The 21,612-nt window shown below is 43.9% G+C and overlaps 1 protein-coding gene across 3 annotated transcripts in view; it reads right to left on the bottom strand.

Annotated features, from left to right (window-relative positions):
• Positions 1 to 21,612, bottom strand: part of camk4 (calcium/calmodulin-dependent protein kinase IV) — a 278,967-nt gene that overhangs the window by 51,274 nt on the left and 206,081 nt on the right. For all 3 annotated transcript variants that reach the window (XM_078566212.1, XM_078566205.1, XM_078566219.1), the window contains 3 exons: positions 10,564 to 10,638; positions 6,250 to 6,325; positions 5,869 to 5,995 (listed from right to left, as the gene is read on the bottom strand). In XM_078566212.1, coding sequence (XP_078422338.1) covers positions 5,869 to 5,995; positions 6,250 to 6,325; positions 10,564 to 10,638 — 278 coding nt within the window. The remainder of the gene's footprint in view (positions 1 to 5,868; positions 5,996 to 6,249; positions 6,326 to 10,563; positions 10,639 to 21,612) is intronic.

Here is a 21,612-nt window from a genome sequence, read left to right as displayed (position 1 = left end):
GCCATGCAGCAGCTGCAGGACAAGCGGCCGGGTGCGTGGGAGCATCTGGCAGTGTTGCATGAGACTGTGCTTCACTTGGTCTCTGTGGTGGAGGAATCCAGGCAGAGTGTCAGTGATGGCATGAACCTCATGTCAGAGCGTCAGGCTTCCCCCATGGAGAGATTGCACTGCTTCCCCCCTTTCCAGTGCAAGATTGTGCAGAGCACAGCATGCTACCACTATCACAGAGACGTGATCTGGGGGGGCGGGGTGGGGGGTACTGGAGTGTGCGGTCCAGGCATCAGAAGCACATCTTGAGAACACTGATGGCTCTCTCCACCACAGCCCATGTGGAGCCATGGCACCTATTGTAGCGCTCCTCAGCTTCTGTTCTTGGATAGCAGAAAGGCATCATGAGCCACCTTCTGAGGTGATAGCCCTTGTCACCCACCAGCCATCCAGTCGAGCCGGAGCACTGAAGAACCCCGGCATCTGGGAGTGTCTGAGGATGTAGGCGTCGTGGGAGCTGCCTGGGTACCTTGCACAAACTTGTAGAATCTGCATCCTGTGATCACACACTATCTGCACATTCATGGAGTGGAAGCCCTTCCTGTTGACAAAGGCACCAGGCTCACATACTAGCGCCTTGATGGCCACATGTGTGCAGTCTATTGCACCCTGGACACGGGGAAAGCCAGCAATGGCCACGAAGCCTCTGGCTCGCTGTGCCTGACTTGCCTGGTCGCAGTGGAAGTGGATGAAGGTCAATGCACGTCTGAACAGAGCATCTGTAATCTGCAACAACACAAGTGTGGACAGCTAATTGGGAGACACTGCAAAGATCACTCACCGAGCCCTGGAAGGAGCCAGATGCATAGAAGTGGAGGGCAACTGTGACCTTCAGAGCTACTGGCATGGGGTGTCCGCTCACACTATTAGGAGAGATCTCAGGGCCAATCATCTGACAGATGTAGTTGACTGTTTCTCTTGATAGTTGGAGCCTCCTTCGGCACTGCACCTCAGTCATATTGAGGTAGCTGCTTCGCCACCTGTATACCCTGTCAGCAGGATAGTGGTGTCTTCTGCAGCCCCTTACAACTTGGACTACCTCTTGGCCCTGCGCCCCTTGTGCCTGCACCTGGCCTCCCAAAGGTGGCTCCCCTGGAGGCTGATTGTCCAAACCTGGCCTCCACCTTATTCTAGCCCTCTCTTCCTCCTCAGAGCTGCCGCCTCCAGTGGAGATGTCAGAACCCATAACCAGGCTAAATGGAGGCCTCCGGGAAGCTGCAGGCCCGATAAAGATTACTGTCTGCAGAGTGCTGAGCTGAAGCTTCAAAGTACAGAGAAAGCTGCTGGAATTCGTTCTGAACTGCTACAGGTCACACAGGCAAGTTTAAAATACTTTCTGCAATAAATACTTCACATAAAACATTGACAACCCTACTGAGCTCACATATCACGCCCGTGGATGAGTTTTGTTAAAAAGTCACTTACCCGCCTGCCCGTTGCGCCTGTGCGCGAGCTGAAGATCGCACAGGCGCCTCAAAATCTGTGTCGATTGCCGAGTTAAGGCTAACACAAACTCCTTGCATTATATAAACATTCCAGCCAAGCCAACACAAAGGATAGTAGACAAAATGTCTGCACCAGCCAGCTATGGACAAAGGCAGAGCTATTTGTGACTCCTAATCTCCAACGTTGTGCTAAAGGTTACCTGCTCAAAACACAATGGGTTTTAACAAGGGGCCTCGTTTAGCTGAACAGCTCGACCCGAATCCACCCTGTCACATGACCGAGCTGTTTGGATTGCCTTAATTAAACAGCTTTTGGGTTTTATCTTCAGGATCTGTCTGCCATTTACCAACAGAGCAGCAACGCAACCAGGGCTCTCTCCAGGTTTTAAATTCACGTTTCACAGAGCTGCCTCAGGGAGAAGAAGTGTTTAAGAATTAAAAGTAAAGAATTTTAAATTGTTAAAAAATATGTCCCCTCATGTGACTCTGTTATTAATGAAATGTTTAAATTGTTATTTAATTTTTAATAGTTGTTGGAAACCTCATCCCACCCGTGGATGAGGTTTCCTAAAAAAATCCAAAAATCCAAAGGCCGCTTGGCCTTTTGCCAACCATAAGGGGCTTTAATGCCCTCAATAGGCCTGTTAATTGTTGGCGGGCATTTTGCCAATTCCCACACGTGCCCAGCGACCGAAATATCACGCGAGTGCGCGATGATGTCGGGACACTTGCCCGACGTCATCGTGCATCATTTTACGCTCGTTTGGGTCGGGGGCGCACCTGTCCGACGAGCTAAAAATTCTGGCCAATATTATTTCATGCCTAATTGCCCTTGAGGTGGTGGTAAGCCACCTTCTTAAACTGCTGCAGTCCATGTTTTCCTTTATTCTTTCATGGAATGTGGGTGTCTCTGGCAAGGCCACCATTTGTTGTCCTCCCTAATTGCCTTTGAGCTGAGTGGCTTGCTAGGCCATTTCAGAGGTTAAGAATCAACCATACTGCTGTGTATCTGGAGTTACATGTAGGCCAGACCTGGCAAGATTTCCATCCCTAAATTAGTGAATCAGATAGGTTTTTATGACAAGCGATAGTTGTCATGGTCACCATTACAGAGACCAGCTTTATTCCAGATTTTTATGAATGGAGTAGTATTAGCTTGGCCCTCTGGATTACTAGCCCAGTGACATTACCACTACACCACCATCTCCCCATGTGGTGTAGGTACACCCACAATGCTGTTAAGAAGGGAGTTCCAGGGTTTTGATCCAGTGACAGTGAAGGATCGGTGATATAAGTCCAAGTCAGGATGGTGTGTGGCTTGGAGGGGAATTTGCAGGTGGTGTATTCCCATGCATCTGCTGCCCTTGTCTTTCGAGGTGGCAGAGGTTGCAGGTTTGGAAGGTGCTGGCGAAGGAGCCTTTTTGGGTTGCTGCAGCGCATCTTGTAGATGGAAACTGTGTCGGTGGTGGAGGGTGTGGATGTTTAAGGTGGTGGATGGGGTGCCAAGCAAACAGGCTGCTTTGTCCTGGATGGTGTTGAGTTGCTTGAGTGTTGTTGGAGCTGCACCCATCCTGGCAAGTGGAGAGTATTTCATCACACCCCTGACTTGTGCCTTGTAGATGGTGGACGGGCTTTGGGGAGTCAGGAGGTGAGTTACTCTCTGCAGATATATCATTTGACAATAAGATCTGAGTGAATGATCTTCTTGAAGTAGCAGGGATGAGTGTATTTCTAAATTATCAGGGTTTAATTTGACCTGTCCTAGCTGACTTGATGCATAACACAATACTCAAATGTGCTTCCTTCCTTCTTTCTAGCACTGGCTCACCACTTAAAATAAAGGAATTTTCATTGTAATAATAAATGATTATGGTCTTCTCTTGCAGTCCCTTTACAACAGTGGTGGTGTTCACAGATTACATTGCTTAAATTTTGCACCTTATATTTTAAAATTTCCTAGCCAGCAACTGCTTAAAAAGGGTTCTGGACATAAAGGCACTCTTGCATGACTTAGGCTTGTGAACACATGTCACTACTGATTGAAATTATAAGCCCTGTGATCTGTAAAAGACATACAGAGGAGCTTTATTCAGCTCTTTCCATTTATGGTGATGGTTTTGTATCCCTCTATTGCTGAGCATAGTTCAGCTAATTTGAACTTTTTCCGAGAATGCTAGAGCTGCCAATTCCAAGTATTGATTTGAAAATGCTGGGAGCCATCCCTGGGTCAATTAACTTGTTTTCTCTTTCTCATGAAAGGTTTATTTCTTTATTTTTACTGTGCACCCCTTATTTGCTGCTTCAGCAATTTATGATTTATACCAGGACATTTATGGTTTTGGTTTATCAAGTTAAAAGAAAAATAACCAAAACCAATCTGTCCCTCATAGTAGAATATCAAATTATAAGGCTCATCATGTGCAAAGTGCACTGCACTAAAAACTTTTTTCTGACCTGCAATTAGATAAATGAAGGATTTAGATTAAAATGTTCCAAATTAAACATCATAGCCACCACTAATAAGATTGCACCTGAGCCAATATTTTTACAAAGACTAAAGCACAATAGGTTTCAATTCTTTGGATTTTTTCAAATTTATGAAATAGCAATATAAAAGAAATAGTTAAAATGTGCACGCTAATGTTGCATTGGCATTCATACTGAGTTAATCCATATTGTATGTGCTTGATAGCTGAAGAAATTAATATGATTTCATAGTTCTGTTTTCTAATTAACTTACAAAAGTTGGAAAATTTGGCAACGTGAATTCCTCCTATCTCAAAATATTAAATATTCTCCTTTTTGTTATGGTCAGACAAATTATTGGTCCTATTGCTCCATTTTGTTGCCTTCTTTTTACAATCGTGTCATGAGTCACTTACAGTCGTGTGTAATTTCAAGCTCACTCAGGTGTTTTGATTATTTTTCATTCTTTGTGACAATTATCCATTAGCTTTTGAGCTGCTTTGTTCCAGGCCCAGATGGCATTAATATTGTTGTTGGTGATGCTGTACTACTTCCTGCCATTTGATGAACCCCTAGCCAAACTAGTTAATGCTCCTGAGGCGCGATTTACAAGTCACATTCGCTTTGTCTGTCACTTTCCAGAATTTACTGCTCCAGAAACCCAAAGAAAGCATTAACCAAGTTCATTCAATTCATTTTTGAATACCGAGATGATAAGGTTGCATTATTGTTTAATTACTGGGCTGCTTGTTACCATTAGTGTAACATGACCATGTGTGAATGCAGAAAATGTCTTTCTATGGCAAATATGCAGGATTCACACATACTTACCATCAAAAGATCCCTACTGCATGCAAACGGTGACATTGCCATGGATTTCTTCATACAACACCTCATCCTGTCCAACCCAACAGAGGATTGAATTGTTTTCTTTACAAAACACACAATACCCTGGCATGATTGACGTGTGTCAATGCAGCAAGGTCATCTCTATGGCTGCCTTGCAACAAACTAAAATTGCACTTAATGACAGAATTCAATAAATATTGGTTCATAAATGGTTCTTCCTCCTCCAAATGGCTCCCAAGATATGTTTCATATGTGCCTGAAAGAATCTGAATACAGTCTCAAAACAGGGAGTTCTCTTTAACAAGTATCATGAACACAAAAACAAGTGTTATCCACTAGAAAAGCTTGGTATGCTAAAAAGAAAAACCTGTATACATGTTTGTGCTTGTATCACACTAGATTCCACTTCACAGTTAGTTAAATTGGTCTCAACTGTGCTACAGAGGGTAGGAACAGACTGAAGATCTTGGCACATCTCCATACCACCTGGACTGCTTGCACGCAGGTGGCCTTTGAGTTTGGGAGCAGGATGCTCACTTGTCCTCCTGCTCAACAAAGATGGTACATGGTTCATGGAGACCCAAAGAAAGAAAAGTAATTTTAAAAGGAGATTTGTTCCCTAGAACAAAATATAAATGATATTTGAGGGTGCATTCAAATCTGTATTTATCAGGATTTAGATGCTGATGTGTAGTACAATCTAAACCTGAGTGTTACTGCCTTATTCCTCACTCTTAGTTATTATTGGTTCTTTAATTAAATCTAACCTCTCAAATCCATCAGGCGTACTTAGTTGATGCCCAAGGTTCATAGCACAGACTGTCTGAAGAATCCAGTAATCACTTGCGATTTATGTCATGAAGTAACATTAATGCCAGAAATGATTTAGCTCTTCCTTCCATTTTTTAAAATAATGGAGTGTGGAATTAATGTACAACCATCGACCATGGGCTTGTAACAGTGCTGACCAGAATTGTCTTTGTAGTTGTTTGACATGAGTATCCACAATTTAAGCTAAACATAGAACATAGTAGAACAAAGTTGTAATTGTTCCACTTACCAAATCTTTTGCATTAATTGAGACCTCATCCCACCAGGGGGAGACAAAATCATAGTCACAGTTCAGAATCCTCTTAAACATGTACTGATCGCCCCTCTCATCGTAGAAAGGTTCAAAGCCACACAGCCTGATAAAAGAGCAAGGAAGTTTCAGATGAGTTGTTCTGCATGCTGTGAACTTATACAAATAAAGGGAGCATGATACTTTGACTTATTGTTAGTTTATACCAGAGGTTTATACCAGATCTTGGAACTAAATGACAGGGTTATTCGTACTCCTGAAGTACATGGATGAGTTTTCCATTTAGACTACTACTGTACTCAATTAACAGAATATAAAGTATGGAATAACAAAAGGTCTGTTACTTTTGCAGAATCTTACAGTATGTAGGTGATGACTCCCACTGACCACATATCAACCTCTGGTCCATAAACACAGCCTCGTAAGATTTCAGGAGCTGGATGGAAAGAACAAATTAAGGTTCAAGTTTAAAAAAAATAAAGCAAGTACTAAGCGTAACATCTTAGCAAAATAATCCGAGTTAAAACTGTGTAAAAGGGTGCCACAAGATTTTGGGAGCACTATCATCTTCCAATTCCCACCCAAGTCACATACTACCCTGACTTGGATGTCTACAGCTGCTGCTTCTTTGTCACTGGGTCAGAGCTCTGCAATTCTCCAGCTAACAACATTAAGACAGGACCATCTGTACAAGATCAGTGGCAATTCAAAGAAGAGGCCCGTCAACCTCCTCAGTTAACTAGGGTTGCGCAATAAATGCAGCTTTGCCAGCATTGCCTACATCACAAGAATAAATACGAAAATGCGAACAGCACTCCAAATATGACAAAATCTATAGTGAATTACAAATACTGTGAACTGAAATTCTATCACTTCATATAACATACCAGAAGTTCATCATAATGCCCAGTGCAATAGGCAGAATTTTATAATCCCTTGCTGGCACATTTACAGGGAGGAGAAGGAGCCATAACATTCCCCAAGTAGCCTTACTGCCACCTCCCGCCTGCCCTGGACCTGTCCACAAATTTTACGTGGAGTGGGTGAGGCCTAAGACTCATCCACACCCCAGTTAAGGCCTTTAAGTGGCCAGTTATTGGTCATTTAAGGGCCACTTCCCACCCGGCCCTTTTGAGGCTGGAGGGACGAGTTCAGGGGCAGAGGGGAAGTCCAGCAGATCACCCTGCTTGGGCCTCGGCTGGGAATGGAGGATGCCTCTCTCAAGGGCCATATTTCCAAGTCAGGCAATCCTCCCAAGGTCTGTTCCCATAGGTGTTCCCTCACCCCTTGCCACTCCATCAAGACACCCACCCTACTCTAGCCTCACCTCCACTTCTTGTCATGAAACTTGTTTCATGATCTATCAGCAATCAGAAGGGTCACTGAGGTAAGTGCACATAGGGAAGAGCTTCTTCAGTGAGACTGATAAGCTGCGAAGGCTTTGATCAGTTTACATTGAAGATCTCCAGCCATGACCATTGAGGGATTACTGTTCAAAGCTCTCATCTCAGTGTGTTTTCACTGCTCGAAAGGTGATTGCCAACTTCTTGGAAGACATTTTACCTGTCTAGCGCTTTACTTAACTCCAGCTGCACATCCCTGCTGATAGCCTTCACCAAGGCATGGGAGGAGCTTCTGCAGCTCCACCTTCCACCTGCGCAGAGGGATAAGAGCAGAGGCCACACCATCGCTAACTGCTCTAGTTGCAGCAGGAGCAATGCAAGCAGCAGCATCAGCTGCCTTCGCCTCAGCCTCTACACAGGACGGTTGGGATGGAAGATGGTGAGACTGCTCCAAGACACAGTCCATAGTCAGAGGAGCAGCTCTCTCAATATGCCTGAGCGTGAATATTTCAGGAGGCTCAGGCTATCACAGCATGTCATCTGCAGCCTCCTGGAACAAGATCTCCTTCCTAAGATCCCTCCTGGATCAGGTGGGCATGGATTACCAATGGCTGACAAGGTGGCTGCCACTTTTCTGCAAGGCAGAATGGAAGCTGCATCCTGCTCTCTCTCTCTCCCCCACCCACCTAACAATTGGTTGGTGACCCCAGAGGCAGGATAACAATTGGCTTGTTCTGATAAAGAGCAATTGCCAGGCACACTGGTCAGAGTCAAATTCCTGAACTAAAAATGGTCCTACCATTCCGGTGGGACTTGAGGTGAGAAGATTCTGGCCAGAGAGTCGAAGACGCTTAGGAAGGGAATTGCATAGTTTAGAACCTAGGTAGCTGAAGGCATGGTCACCAATGGTACAGCAATTGAAATTGGGGATGTTCAAGAGACCAGAATGATGAGTGCAGACATCTCAGAGCGTTGTGAAATTGAAGGGGATTACAGAGTTGGAGAAGAGCGAGGCCATGGGAGAATTTGAAAAGGATGAGAATTTTAAGACAAAGGTGTGAAATGGATGTTTTTTAAAAAATATTTTAGGGGAATATTGCGTTATTCTGTAAAGAAGGCTGGGCGTCTGTGTGTGTGAGATTTAATTAAGCTGAGCAGGAGTTTAATAGGTGTCAGGTTGTCTGGAGAGTTTGGAAACATGAAAAGGGTAGAGGTGTTAAGTTGAGGTACAAGTAAATAGGTTAGATCTAACATTTGCATTTTTAGATAAGTTGAGAGTTTGTTTAAATATCAAAGGGGAGTCAGAGGCAACAAGGAAAATGTTTACATCTTGCAGGAGTTCATGGGTAAACAAGTAGTGGGGGTATGATATTTAATTGACCCAAAAGCAAAGGCAAGATGGGAACATGAAAGATCTTATACTTGGAAGGGTTTGAGTTTCAAAGAGGTGTGTGAGTTCAATGGAATGAAGATGAAAGGGAAAAAAGGTACATTAGAGTCACTGCGGATAGCTGTTGAGCCGGAGAAAGAGCTAGAGATAGCTGGAGCTGTTTGAGCAGTTGAGATAGCTGAAGCGTTGGGCTGGAGAAGGATGTAGTTCGAATCACCCATCCAGTCAAGCCAGAAAGGTTTTGGGCTGCGGCAAGCAGGTTTATTCTGAAGTGAATTCCACCGCAGAGTGGAAGAGGGGAAAGGTCATGTGGTACACCTTTCTTGAAGCTACAGCAGTTTGCCTTGTGCAATGTTACTGGATTTCATAGCTAACATCTATAAGGAAGTGTTGCCTGGAAGGTGTTTACTTGTGGGTTTGACCAGGTAGAGTGTTTTTTGGGGAAATGTTTTGTATGACTAACCTTAGTTGTGTACCTGTAATCTCGTGTGCTTAAGTTTGCTTTTATTTTTTGTTAATAAAACTTTTACTTTTTTTAATCCCAAAGTGTTTCTGGACCGCTTATTGCTGAGGTCAGTATGTCTTCTTCTTGGTTTCAAAATACAAAAAAAACAAGGTTATGGTCTGTAAACCAAATTTCCCTCTGGGATTTGGTTTGCGCAGCAATTAACACCATCTGGGGTCATAACAAAGGCATTGCTTGAGCTGGAGCCAATTTAGGTCAGTGAACACAGGTGAATAGGACTTGGTGTGAGTAAAGAAACAGAAGCAGCAGAGATTTGGATGACCTCGTTAAGCGGGGGTATAATATGGGAGACTAGCCAGGAATGCGTTGGAATAGTCAAGTCTAGCACTAACTAGGGGACGGATGAGGGTTTCAGCAGCAGATGAGTTGAGGCAGAGGTAGAGACGTGCATTATTACAGAGGTGGAAATAGGTGATGGTGGTGATCACACATATGTGATTGGAAGCTCATCTTGGGATCTCTGGTCTAATCTCAGACAGTTGCCATGGAGAGGAATGGAATCGATAGCTAGGGTACAGGTCAGTCTTCTCAATATTTAACTGAAGGAAATTTCTGCCACCTGTATGGGATTTCAGATAAGCAGTTTAATAATTTAACATCAGTGAAGGAATCGAGTAGGATGCAGATGAGGTAGAGCTGAGTGTTGTCAGCAGAAATGAGAAAACTTACACTGTGGTTTCAGATGATGTCGTCAAGGGGTAGTATGTAGATGAGAAATAGGAGGCCAAGGATAGATCTTTGTGGGGGTGGGTGGTCACCAGAGGTAACGGTGCAGGAGATGAAGAAAAACCATTGCAGACCTGGTTACAATGGTCTGACCCACCCTAAAGAAAACCACCGGTCATCCCTTCGTCACTCCACTGCATACAAATGACTGGGGAAGCAGGGCCCAGCAACCCAATTAATTTCCAAGCCTACCATTGTCGATCCTAGAGGCTACCAGGAAAGAATTGGCAAGAGCTCCTGGGTTAATGATGTGCTGATGCCCTTTCAAGAGGAAAAGGGTGGTATGTAAATCTTCCTCTGCTCAAGCCTCCACCATATTTTAGGTTTTGGTTCCAAGGCCTAATTATTTTTTTTTAAATTCACCTTCCATAAGGTTGTTATAAGTACTCTTTCAATTCAATGCAGTGAAAGTTCCACCAGGAGGTCACCAAGAAACTGAATTAGGGTCATGGCACGGTGAAGGTGAAGTCATATAAGACAAGGTTCTAGTTGGGTCTATTTTCCTAGTACTGATTTCCAAAGAGGCTCTTTGGTCACCTAAAAAACTCTCCTTACTGGCCTATTAATACTTTTCTGGTCTTTCAGACTATGAGCATTTATAGGAGTTGAATGTAGACAAAAACTCATATTCACAGCAAATATAAAAATAATTTTTGGAAATTAATATTTAAAACAATCTGAAAATTTACCACAATATCCTGGTGTTCCACATACTGTCTTCATGGTCACTTGATCATCCGCAATTTTGGAAAGTCCAAAGTCAGCTATAAAAAGAAAAAGATTGCACTGTTCTGTTTTCTTCCTGTTGCATTATTTTATATCTTAATAAGTTAAAGATGAACTTCATGAAATTGCTTTCAAAAGAATATTGAAGGATAAAACAAATGGGCAACCAATGATCTTTATTTCATACTGCTAAACCAATGGGATGAGTGCAAACATTGCCTGACAAATAAATCTGAACTCAATTGGCTGAAGTGAGTTCAAACAATTGAACTCATTTCATTCAATAAGTTTTGTCAGATTTCTTTAGGGACACAGTAAAAAGAACTAACCAAGAGCAACTCTTCCAATAAATGCCTTTCGACACTAACTCGGTGTTTAGAACAAACTTGGTGGAAATTAACTGTACATTTGCTGAATTTAACAAACAACAGATTCTAATAATAATGTAAGTATTAATCAATTTGAATTGCAAAATCCAAAGTTGGCAGCAAATTTGTTCTGAGAGCAATTCAAATCAATAATGTAATCAAGGTGTTTAGAAGGCACGCTTAAGTTCTTCTAACTATTTATCTGTCACCTGCACCCAAGATTCGACCATATCAAATTATTGCAGGTACCTGTTGCTCTTTTACTATATGTAATTTTATTTTTGGCATGTGATTTTATTTAGGTTTGGGTTAAATTTTGTTTTAACAGTGGCAATCACTATACCCTGGCCTGGAGGTCAAACTTACATAATAGTGGTGATCTGCTGGTGCCTGACTGAATAATTCAATTTCTCTACAATTGACGTGGAGCAGGAATGATGAATCACTCTCTTGGAGAACCTTGATGACATGACATGACATGATTTGCCCACCAATGAGGTAATAGCAGCAAAAATGTCCCTTTACAACTTCAAGGCCTCAAACTTTAAACAAGTTAAACCAGCAAATAATGAATAAAAATACAAATAGAACAGAATTGCCTAGGCTTTGAGGATTCAAGCACCAAGGTTCAGGGGCCACACAGAGGCTAAAGACTGCAGTTTGGAAAATCACTGTTTGGCAAAATAGCTGAGTATGGTTCAGTGTTTGCACTGACCGTGATTCTGTTTATTTCCTTAGTTTAGTTAATGTTACTTTTATAATATAAAATTAATTCTAACTGAAGTTGTGCAATAATATAGTTCAAAGGGGGCCATCTTAAGCCTTTGCACTTACACCCTCCATGCCAACTCAACCAGTATACACCATGGGCAGACTCCAGGACCCACACTGAGATAAAATAAAATAAAGACCTAAGTGCTTAATGCAGACTTTATTTTTATAAAAATCACTTACATTCATGAAAACCCATTCACTACATTTGCATTCTTTCAACTACATAATCCTTTATAAAAACAAAAAATTAATTCAAGTGCTTAATCTATTATGAAAACAAATATTTGTATTCATAGCTCCACATCAAAAGACGTACAGCAGAATCCTCTGCCCTGTAATCGAAGTTCAGTGGTTGGTGCGGATATGAGACTAATTCCCGCTGGGAGGGTGGGGGGACGAGATAGCTGACCACACATAATCTTGTGCTGGTTAGCTCATTAAATATGCATCCATGAGGAGCTCGCCAATTCTTGTGCCAGGGACAGACAGGAAGTTGCCATCTTCACCATCATCTCATGGGGTCAATAGTCTAGGCGCCATATTTAAAGGGCACCCAGACAGTCTGCACTATCCTCCTCCACAGGAGTACCTCAGGGTAGGCTCAATAATCTTCATGTCCTTCAGCAATGACCTTCCTTCCATCATAAGGTCAGAAGTGGAGATGTTCGCTGATAATTGCAGCATGTTCAGCACCATTTGTGACTCCTCAGATACTGAGCAGTCTATGTCCAAATGCAGCAAGACCTGGACAATATAAAGGCTTGAGTAAACAAATGGCAAGTAACATTCACGCCACATGAGTGACAGGCAATGATCATCTCCAACAAGAGAGAATCTAACCATCGCCCCTTGACATTCAATGGCATTACCATCACTGAATCTCCCACTATCAACATCCTGGGTGTTACCATTGACCAGAAACTGAACTGGGCTAGCCATATAAATATAGTGGCTACAAGAGCAGATCAGAGGCTAGGAATCCTGCAGTGATTAACTCACTCCTGACTCCCCAAAACCTGTCTATCATCTACAAGGCACAAGTCAGGAGTGTGATGGAATACTCTCCACTTGCCTGGAGGAGTGCAGCTCCAAAAACACTCAAGAAGCTTGGTGCCATCCAGGACAAAACAGCCTGCTTGATTGGCACGCATCCACAAACATTCACCCCATCCACCACCGACACACAGTAGCAGCAGTGTGTACCATCTACAAGATGCACTGCAGGAACTCACCAAAGCTCCTTATACAGCACCTTCCAAACGCAAAACCGCTACCATCTAGAAAGACAAGGGTGGCATATGCATGGGAACGCCACCTGGAAGCTCCCCTCCAAGGCACTCACCATCCGGACTTGGAAAAATATTGCTATTCCTTCACTGTCGCTGAGTTAAAATCCTGGAGCTTCCTCCCTAATAGCACTGTGGGTGTGCCTACACCACATGGACTGCAGCGGTTCAAGGCGGCAGCTCCCCACCACCTTCAAGGGCAATTAAGGATGGGCAATAAGTTCTGGCCTGGCCAGTGACATACATATCCCATGAATGAATTTTAAAAATCCCTTCCACCTTGCCTGGCCACTACTCCACCTTTCCTCACTAATACTTCCTCCATTCCTTGGTCAACCTCAACGCAACTTGCGCTGCCACCACTCGGTCTCAAGCATAGGCTTGCATTTACATATGCTCCCCAAAGAGGAGAACTCACTGCTAATCATGGAAGAAGCCTACCTTGCCAGGTGCATGCCACCTTTATACAGTCATAAAAGTGAACATTCCAATTTCTCTTTGGCGGGGAGCTGCATTGGGCTGGGGAACTTAATTCCAGCAAGGCGGCCTTTTAATGAGCATGCATGACATGCAAATGCATGCAAAAGGGCATCATATCTTTGTTTATCGGGAAGTTCAACCTGCCTTTAAAGTTCTTAGAACTTAATTCCTACAGTTCATCCTGACGTCGGGAAGCAGATTTTGGCCTCATGCCAAATTAGGTTTCCCCGCCCACTATGCATCCCACTATTGGGTGGACTGGAAGATTCCACCTTTTATAACCACTTGGAGCTGTCAAACTGTGAACTGACAGGCACCCCACTGTGATAATGATAGGTTGTGAAATCAGTCATGCAGCACAAATCCTATTAAAGAGCACGGAGAGGCGAGAGATCATTAAAGAGCACAGAAAGAGAGGCGAGAGATCATTAAAGAGTGTGAAGAGAGAGCGGCGAGGCACCATTAAAAAGAGCGGAGAGAGAGGTGAGAGCCCATTAAAGAGCATGGAGAGAGAGAGGCGAGGTACCATTAAAGAGCATGGAGAGAGAGGCGAGGTACCATTAAAGAGCACGGAGAGAGAGAGACGAGAGACCAGTAAAGAGCGTGAGAGAGAAAAGAGCACGGAGAACAGCTGATTGGTGAGTAGGATTGGTGAGTATTTCTAGGCTTTAAAGTAAAAGTAAGGTCTTTAGTTTGTGTTTAGGTCTCTGGTCTTTTTTTTCTCTTTTCTTAAAAATAGCTTGTTAAGTATAGGATCAATCAGGTGTAAAAAATAATTACATTCAAGTGTAAAGAGCAGGGATACTGGAGTAATTAATTATAAATAAAATAAAATATGATAGCGATGGCAGGATGGGTGATGTGTTGCTGCTGCAGCAGCATGTGAGGCCTGCTGGACACCAAGGTGATCCAGAATGAACACACCTGTAGTGTTTGCAGCTCGAGGAACTTTGGATCTGAGTTAATGAGCTGGAATCCGAGCTGCAGACATTGTGCCACAGCAGGGATGGGGAAAGTTACCTGGACCCTTTGCTCCAGGAGGCGGTCACACCCCTCAGATTAGGTAATTCAACTTTAGTCTGTGATCAGGGACAGGAGGCTGGGGCTGTAGATGAAGCGGGTATGGGGACCCTTGGGTAGCATTAGAGGAGCCTCGACCTTTGCAACTGTCCAACAGTTACGAGGTTCTTGCAAACTGTGTGGACGAGCGCGGGGACTGCAGGGAGGATGGGTGAACTGACCACGGCACCGTGGTACAGGGAACCATTCAAGTGGGGGTGGAAATAGGAATGTGGTCATGGTAGGGGACAGTATAATTAGGGGGACAGATACTGTTCTCTGCAGCCGAGAGTCCTGAAGGCAGTATTGCCTGTCTGGTGCCAGCCCTGAGGACATCTCCTCAGGGCTGGTGAGGAACCTGGAGTGGGAGGGGAGGGATCCAGCTGTTGTCGTCCATGTTGGTACCAACGACATTGATAGGACTAGAAAGGAAATTCTGCTGAAAGAATTTGAACAGTTAGGAGCTAAATTAAAAAGCAGAACCTCCAAGCTAATAATCTCGGGATTTCCTCCAGAGCCATGGGCAATCTGGCATAGGGTAAATAAAATCAAAGGAGTTAAATGCGTGGCTCAAAGATTGATGTGGGAGGAATGTGTTTCAGTTCATTGGGCACTGGCACCTGTATTGGGGCAGAAGGAAGCTGTTCCGGTGGGTCGGGCTTCACTTGAATCGGGCTGGGACCAATGTCCTGGTGAATTGAATAACTAGGGCTGTAGAGAGGGCTCTAAACTAAATAGAGGGGAGGGTTCTAGAAGGAGGATACGTATGCTTACAAAAGATATGTCAGCATTGCAGGGCAGCTATTTAGGTAATGATACCCAGTGTGTGACAGGAAGGGATAGAGTGTAGAAACACAAAAAAAGCAGCAAATAAGGTCAAAGGGGACGAAAATGGTTAAAAAAAATGAATGCCTCTTTACTTAAATGCACATAGTATTTGGAACAAAATAAATGAATTAACGGCACAAATAGAGGTTAATGGGTATGATCTTATAGCCATTATGGAGACATGGTTACAAGGAGATCAAAGTTGGGAACTAAATAATCAGGGGTATGTGACTTTTCGAAAGGACAGGCAGGAAGGAAAGGCTGGTGGGGTAGCTTTGTTAGCACAAGATAGATTAAGTACGAAAGCAAGAAATGATCTTGGATCGGAAGATGTAGAATCCATATGGGTGGAGGTAAGAAATAAGGGGAAGAAACACTGGTGGGAGTAGTCTATAGGCCCTCTAACAGTAGCTATTCTGTAAGACATAGAATAAATCAGGAAATAATGAGGACATGTAAAAAAGGCATAACATTAATGGTTTTAATCTTCATGCAGATTGGGAAAATCAAACTGGCAGAGGTAGCCACAAGCAAGAATCCATAGAGTGTATTCAGGGCAGTTTCCTAGAATAATATGTTGTGGATCCAACCAGGGATCAGGCTATTTTGGATCTGGTAATGTGGAAAGAGGCAGATTTAATAAATTATCTATTAGTATAAAGTAAAAGATCCCCTAGGAAACAGTGACCATAACATGGTTGAATTTGGCATTCAGTTTGAGAGTGAGAAACTTGGGTTGGAAACAACTGTGCTAAACGTAAATAAGGGTAATTACAAAGGAATGAGGGCAGAGTTGGCTGGAGTGTGTTGGGAAAGGAGTTTAGCAGAAAAGACAGTTGATGAACAATGGCAGATATTTAAGAAAATAGATGATGACTCACAACAAAGTTATATCAGTGAGGAAGAAGGATTCTAGGAAGGGGATAAACCAACCATGGTTAACCAAAGAAGTTAAGGATAGTATCGAATTGAAAGGAAAAACATACAATGTGGCAAAGATTAGTGGTAAGCCACAGGATTGGGAAAGTTCTAAAAAGCAACAAAAGATGACCAAAAAAAAAGAGGAAGAAAATAAACTTTGAGGGTAAACTAGGATGTAATATAAAAACGGCCAGTAAGAACTTCTTTAAATATAGAAAAAAGGAAGAGAGAGTTCAAAGTGAACATAGGCCCCTTAGAGAATGAGGCTGGGCAAATAATAATGGGGAACCAGGAAATGCAGAGGAGTTGAATAAATACTTTGCTCCAGTCTTCCCGATAGAAGACACTAATAACATTCCAAAAATACTAAATAATCAAGGGGAAAAGGGGTGGGCATGGAGGAGGAAATAAATACAATAACAATCACTAGAGAAAAAGTACTAGGAAAACTAATGGGGCTAAAGGCTGTTAAGTGCCCTGGACCTGATGGGTTGCATCCTAGGATATTAAATGAAGTAGCTACATAGATAGTGGATGCACTGGTAGTAATCTTCCAAGAATCCTTAGATTCTGGAAAAATCCCAGGAGATTGGAAAAATGACAATGTAACACCCTTATTCAAAAGGGGAGGGAGACAAAAAACAGGTAACTATAAGCCAGTTAGCTTAACATCCGTCAGTGGAAAAATGTTAGAGTCTATTATAAAGGATGTAATTGCAGGGCATTTATAAATGCATAATATAAATCAAGCAGAGTCAGCATGGCTTTATGAAGGGGAAATCATGCCTGGCAAATTTATTAGAATTCTTTGAGGAGATAACAAGCAGGATAGATAAAGGGGAACCAGTAGATGTAATATGTTTGGATTTCCAAAAGGCGTTTGATAAGGTACTGCACATAAGGCTACTTAATAAGATAACAGCCAATGGTGTTGAGGGTAGTAAATTAGCATGGATAGAGGATTGGTTAACTAATAGAAGACAGAGAGTTGGGATAAGGGGGGCATTTTCAGGTTGGCAATCTGTAACTAATGGCGTGCCACAGGGATCAGTGGTGGGGCCACAATTATTTACAATATATAATAATGACTTAGATGAGGGAAGTAAATGTACTATCGTCAAGTTTGCAGGTGACACAAAAATAGGTGGGAAGGCAAGTGGTGAGGATGACACAAGGAGTCTACAGAGGGATAAAGACAGGTCAAGTGGGTGGGCAAAAAATTGGCAGATTGAATATAATGTGGGAAAATGTGAGGTTATGCATTTTGGTAGGAAGAATAGAGGAGCTGAATATTATTTAAATGGAGAAAGATTTCAGCACAGAGGTATTTGGGAGTCCTGGTGCATGAATCCCAAAAAGCTAACATACAAGTTCAGCAGGTAATAGGGAAGGCAAATGGAATGTTGACCTTTATTTCAAAGGGAGTGGAGTATAAAAAATAGGGAAGTCTTGCTAAAACTATACAAGGCACTGGTTAGACCACACCTAGAATACTGGGAACAGTTTTGGTCCCCTTATCTAAGGAAAGATATACTGGCATTGGAGGCAGTCCAGAGAAGCTTCACTAGGTTGATCCCGGGTATGAAAGGATTTTCTTATGAGGAGAGATTGAGTAGGTTGGGCCTGTACTCACTGGAGCTTAGAAGAATGAGAGGCGACTTTATTGAAACATATAAGATTCTTAGGGGGCTTGATAGGGTAGATGCTGAGAGGTTGTTTTCCCCTTGTGAGAGAGTCTAGGACCAGAGGGCATAATCTCAGAGTAAGGGGTCATCCATTTAAGACAGAGATGAGGAGGAATTTCTTCTCTCAGAGAGTAGTCAATCTGTGGAATTCTTTACTGCGGAGGGCTGTAGAGACTGGGTCGTTAAGTATATTCAAGACTGATTTTTAATCAGTAAGGGAATCAAGGGTTATGGAGAAAAGGCAGGAAAGTGGAGTTGAGGGTTATCAGACCAGCCATGATCTCACTGAATGGCGGAGCACACTCAATGGGTCGAATGGCCTACTTCTGCTCCTACATCTTATGGTCTTTTGGTCTGTAATGGTAGCCCTCAGGCTTATGTCAACAGAAAGAAAGAGTGAAATAGCAAACAGTTTTTCTTTAAACTACAGCATGTTTTATTTTACTTTTAAAAGCCAGGAGATTTAAATGCCTTGACAACTCAACAGTTCCCTTGACAGTCCCCTTGACAGTTACAAACAGCTTGACAATTCCAATGAGTTTAATTAATTTTCTACGTATATGTGTGCCTACTTTTAACAATCTCAAAGGGACATGACCTCTCCTAAAGGGCATCTTATCTTGCCCAAAGATGTCCCTGGACCTATTCAAAATTGTGCTCTACCTCTCCAAAGGACTCTGGCAGCATCAAACCTTCTCCTGAAAGGTCTAAAGCTCACAAGTTATTTTTGGACATCCGAGTTACGAGAATTGGATGTTTGAACATAGCTGCACTTTCACATGTGCAGCTGTGCCCATGGAGCATGGATGTGTAAACTACAACCCTCCCCCATTCTGCACCACTACCCCACCATCCCCAACAAAAATGGTGGGTTCTGGGTTTGGGGTGGGACTTCTGGAATTGGGTCTCCGGTGCCATTTTGGAAAAACTGGAGACCCTCTGTGTTTATGAAAATTCAGGCCATAGTCATACTCACCAAATCTTTGCGTGCAAGCTATGTCCCAGACTGTTCCATCGCCAACACTGCCTATATCCTGACTCACTGCAGGGCAGACCCACCAGGGGTGGCAGAACAGTGGTATACAGTTGGTAATGGACATTGAAGTCCTCCAACTAGAGTAAATTCTGTGCCCTTACTATCCTCAGTACATCCTCCAGGTGGTATTTAACATGGAGGAGTACTGAATCATCAGCTGCGGGAGGGTGGTAGGTGGTAATCAGCAAGAGGTTTCCTTGCTCATATTTGACCTGACAACCATGATGTGTGATGTTTCTTTAGCGCAATCAAGACCACCTTCTGCCCAAGCACTCAAAGCCCCACTCCACCGCTGGCCAAGAACAGAGAGGTGCTCATCAAAGATGGAGGTGCAGTCAGTGCCCACTGGAAAGAGCATTTCAAAATCTTCTTAACAGAGACTCTGTCTTCAATGCAAGTGTCCTCAACTCCATCCCGCAGCATGCTACCGTCACCATCTCAGCACAACCCCAACCTGGCACGAGGTAGAAAAGGCCATTCAACAGCTAAAGAGCAACAAGGCACCAGGAGTAGATGGAATCCCTGCCGGAATGGCGGAGAAGCACTATTGGCGTGAATACATGGCTTCATTCCCCCTTATCTGGAAGAAGAGCATGCCTGGAGAACTCAGAGACGCTGTAATCGTGACAATCTTCAAGGAAGGTGACAAATCCAACCACGGTATATAGGAATCTTCCTGCTGTCGACCTCAGAGATGGTCATCGCAAGAATCCTCCTCAATCACCTTCTCTGTGGCTGAAGAGCTCCCCCCAGAGTTGCAGTGCGGATTCCACCCACTAAGGGGCACAATGGACATGATCTTCATCGCGTGGCAACTGCAAGAGAAATGCAAGGAACAGCACCAACCCTTGTATATGGCCTTCTTTGACTTCACAAAACCTTTGACACTGTCAACCACAAAGGATTATGGAGCATCCTCTTCCGTTTCGGCCGCCTCCAAAAGTTTGTCACCATCCTCCGCTTGCTCCACGATGACAGGTAAGCCGTGATCCTGACCAGCGGATCCACCACAGACCCAATTCACGTTCAGACCAGGGTCAAGTAAGGCTGTGTCATCGCATCGATGCTCCTCTCGATCTTACTTACTGCAATGCTCCATCTCACCCTAAGCATGCTCCCCGCTGGAGTGGAGCTAAACTACAGAACAAATGGGAACCAATTCAACTTCCGTCACCTGCAGGCCAGATCCAAGGTCATCCCATCCTCTGTCTTTGAACTACAGTGTGAAGACGATGTTTGCGTCTGCGCACACTCGAATGCCAAGCTCCATACCATCGTCAACCCCTTTACCAATGCGTATGAGAGTATGAGCCTTACACTAAACATCCATAAGACAAAGGTCCTCTACCCACGCACCGCACTGCCGCCCCCCCCCCGACTCCATGGTTATCAAAATCCACGACAGGGCCTTGGACAATGTGGACCAACAAGGGCAGACATGGACGACGAAGTTCAACACCGCCTTCAATGTGCGAGCACAGCCTTCAGCCGCCTGAGGAAGAGAAAGGGTTTGAAGACCAGGACCTCAAAACCAGCACCAAGCTCATGGTCTACAGAGCAGTAGTGATACCCGCCCTCCTATATGGCTCAGAGACATGGACTATGTACAGCAGGCACCTCAAAACTCTGTAGAAATATCACCAGCACTGCCTCCGCAAGATCCAGCAAATCCATTGACAAGATAAGCGCACCAATGTCAGTGTTCTCGCTTGGGCCAACATCCCAGCATCGAAGCATTGACCACACTTAATCAGCGGGTCACGTCATCCACATGTCCGACACAATACTCCCGAAACAAGCGCTCCACTCAGAGCTTCGACACGGCAAGCGAACTCCAGGATGGCAGAGGAAATGCTTCAAGGACACCCTCAAAGCCTTCTTGAAAAAGTGCAACATCCCCACCGACATCTGGGAATCCCTGGCCCAAAGTGGAGGGGAGGCATTGGGGAAGGAGCTGAACACCGAGTCTCATTGCCAAAGGCTAGCTGAAGCCATGCGTTGACAGCGAAAGGAGCGCATGGCAACCAGGGCACCCCAACTGTCTGTTCCCCCTACCACCGTCTGCCCTACTTGTGACAGAGACTAGAGGTCACACATTGGACTCTTCAGTCACCTAAGAACTCATTTTTAGTGTGGAAGCAAGTCATGCTCGACCCCGAGGGACTGCCTAAGAATACAGTTGGGATAGAGTGGCCCTGGAAGTCCTCAATATTGACTTCGGACTGCATTAAGTCTCATGGCTTCAGGTCAAACATGTGCAAGGAAACCGTTTGCTGATTACCACCGACCACCCTCCCACAGCTGATGAATCAATACTCCTCCATGTTGAACACCACCTGGAAGAAGCACTGAGGGTAACAAGGGCACAGAATGTACTCTGGGCAGGGGACTTCAATGTCTAATACCAAGAATGGCTTGGTAGCAACAGTAATGATCCAGCTGGCCAAGCACTGAAGCACATATCTGCCAGACTGGGCATGCAACAGTTAGTGACAGAACCAACAAGAGGAAAAAACCCACTTCACCTTGCCTATACCAAGCTACCTGCCGCAGATGTATTTGTCCATAAGAGAAT

The sequence above is a fragment of the Cetorhinus maximus genome, chromosome 2 (assembly GCF_964194155.1).
Source record: "Cetorhinus maximus chromosome 2, sCetMax3.hap1.1, whole genome shotgun sequence".
Classification (NCBI taxonomy): Eukaryota; Metazoa; Chordata; class Chondrichthyes; order Lamniformes; family Cetorhinidae; genus Cetorhinus; species Cetorhinus maximus.
This window is presented reverse-complemented; position numbering and strand designations above follow the sequence as displayed.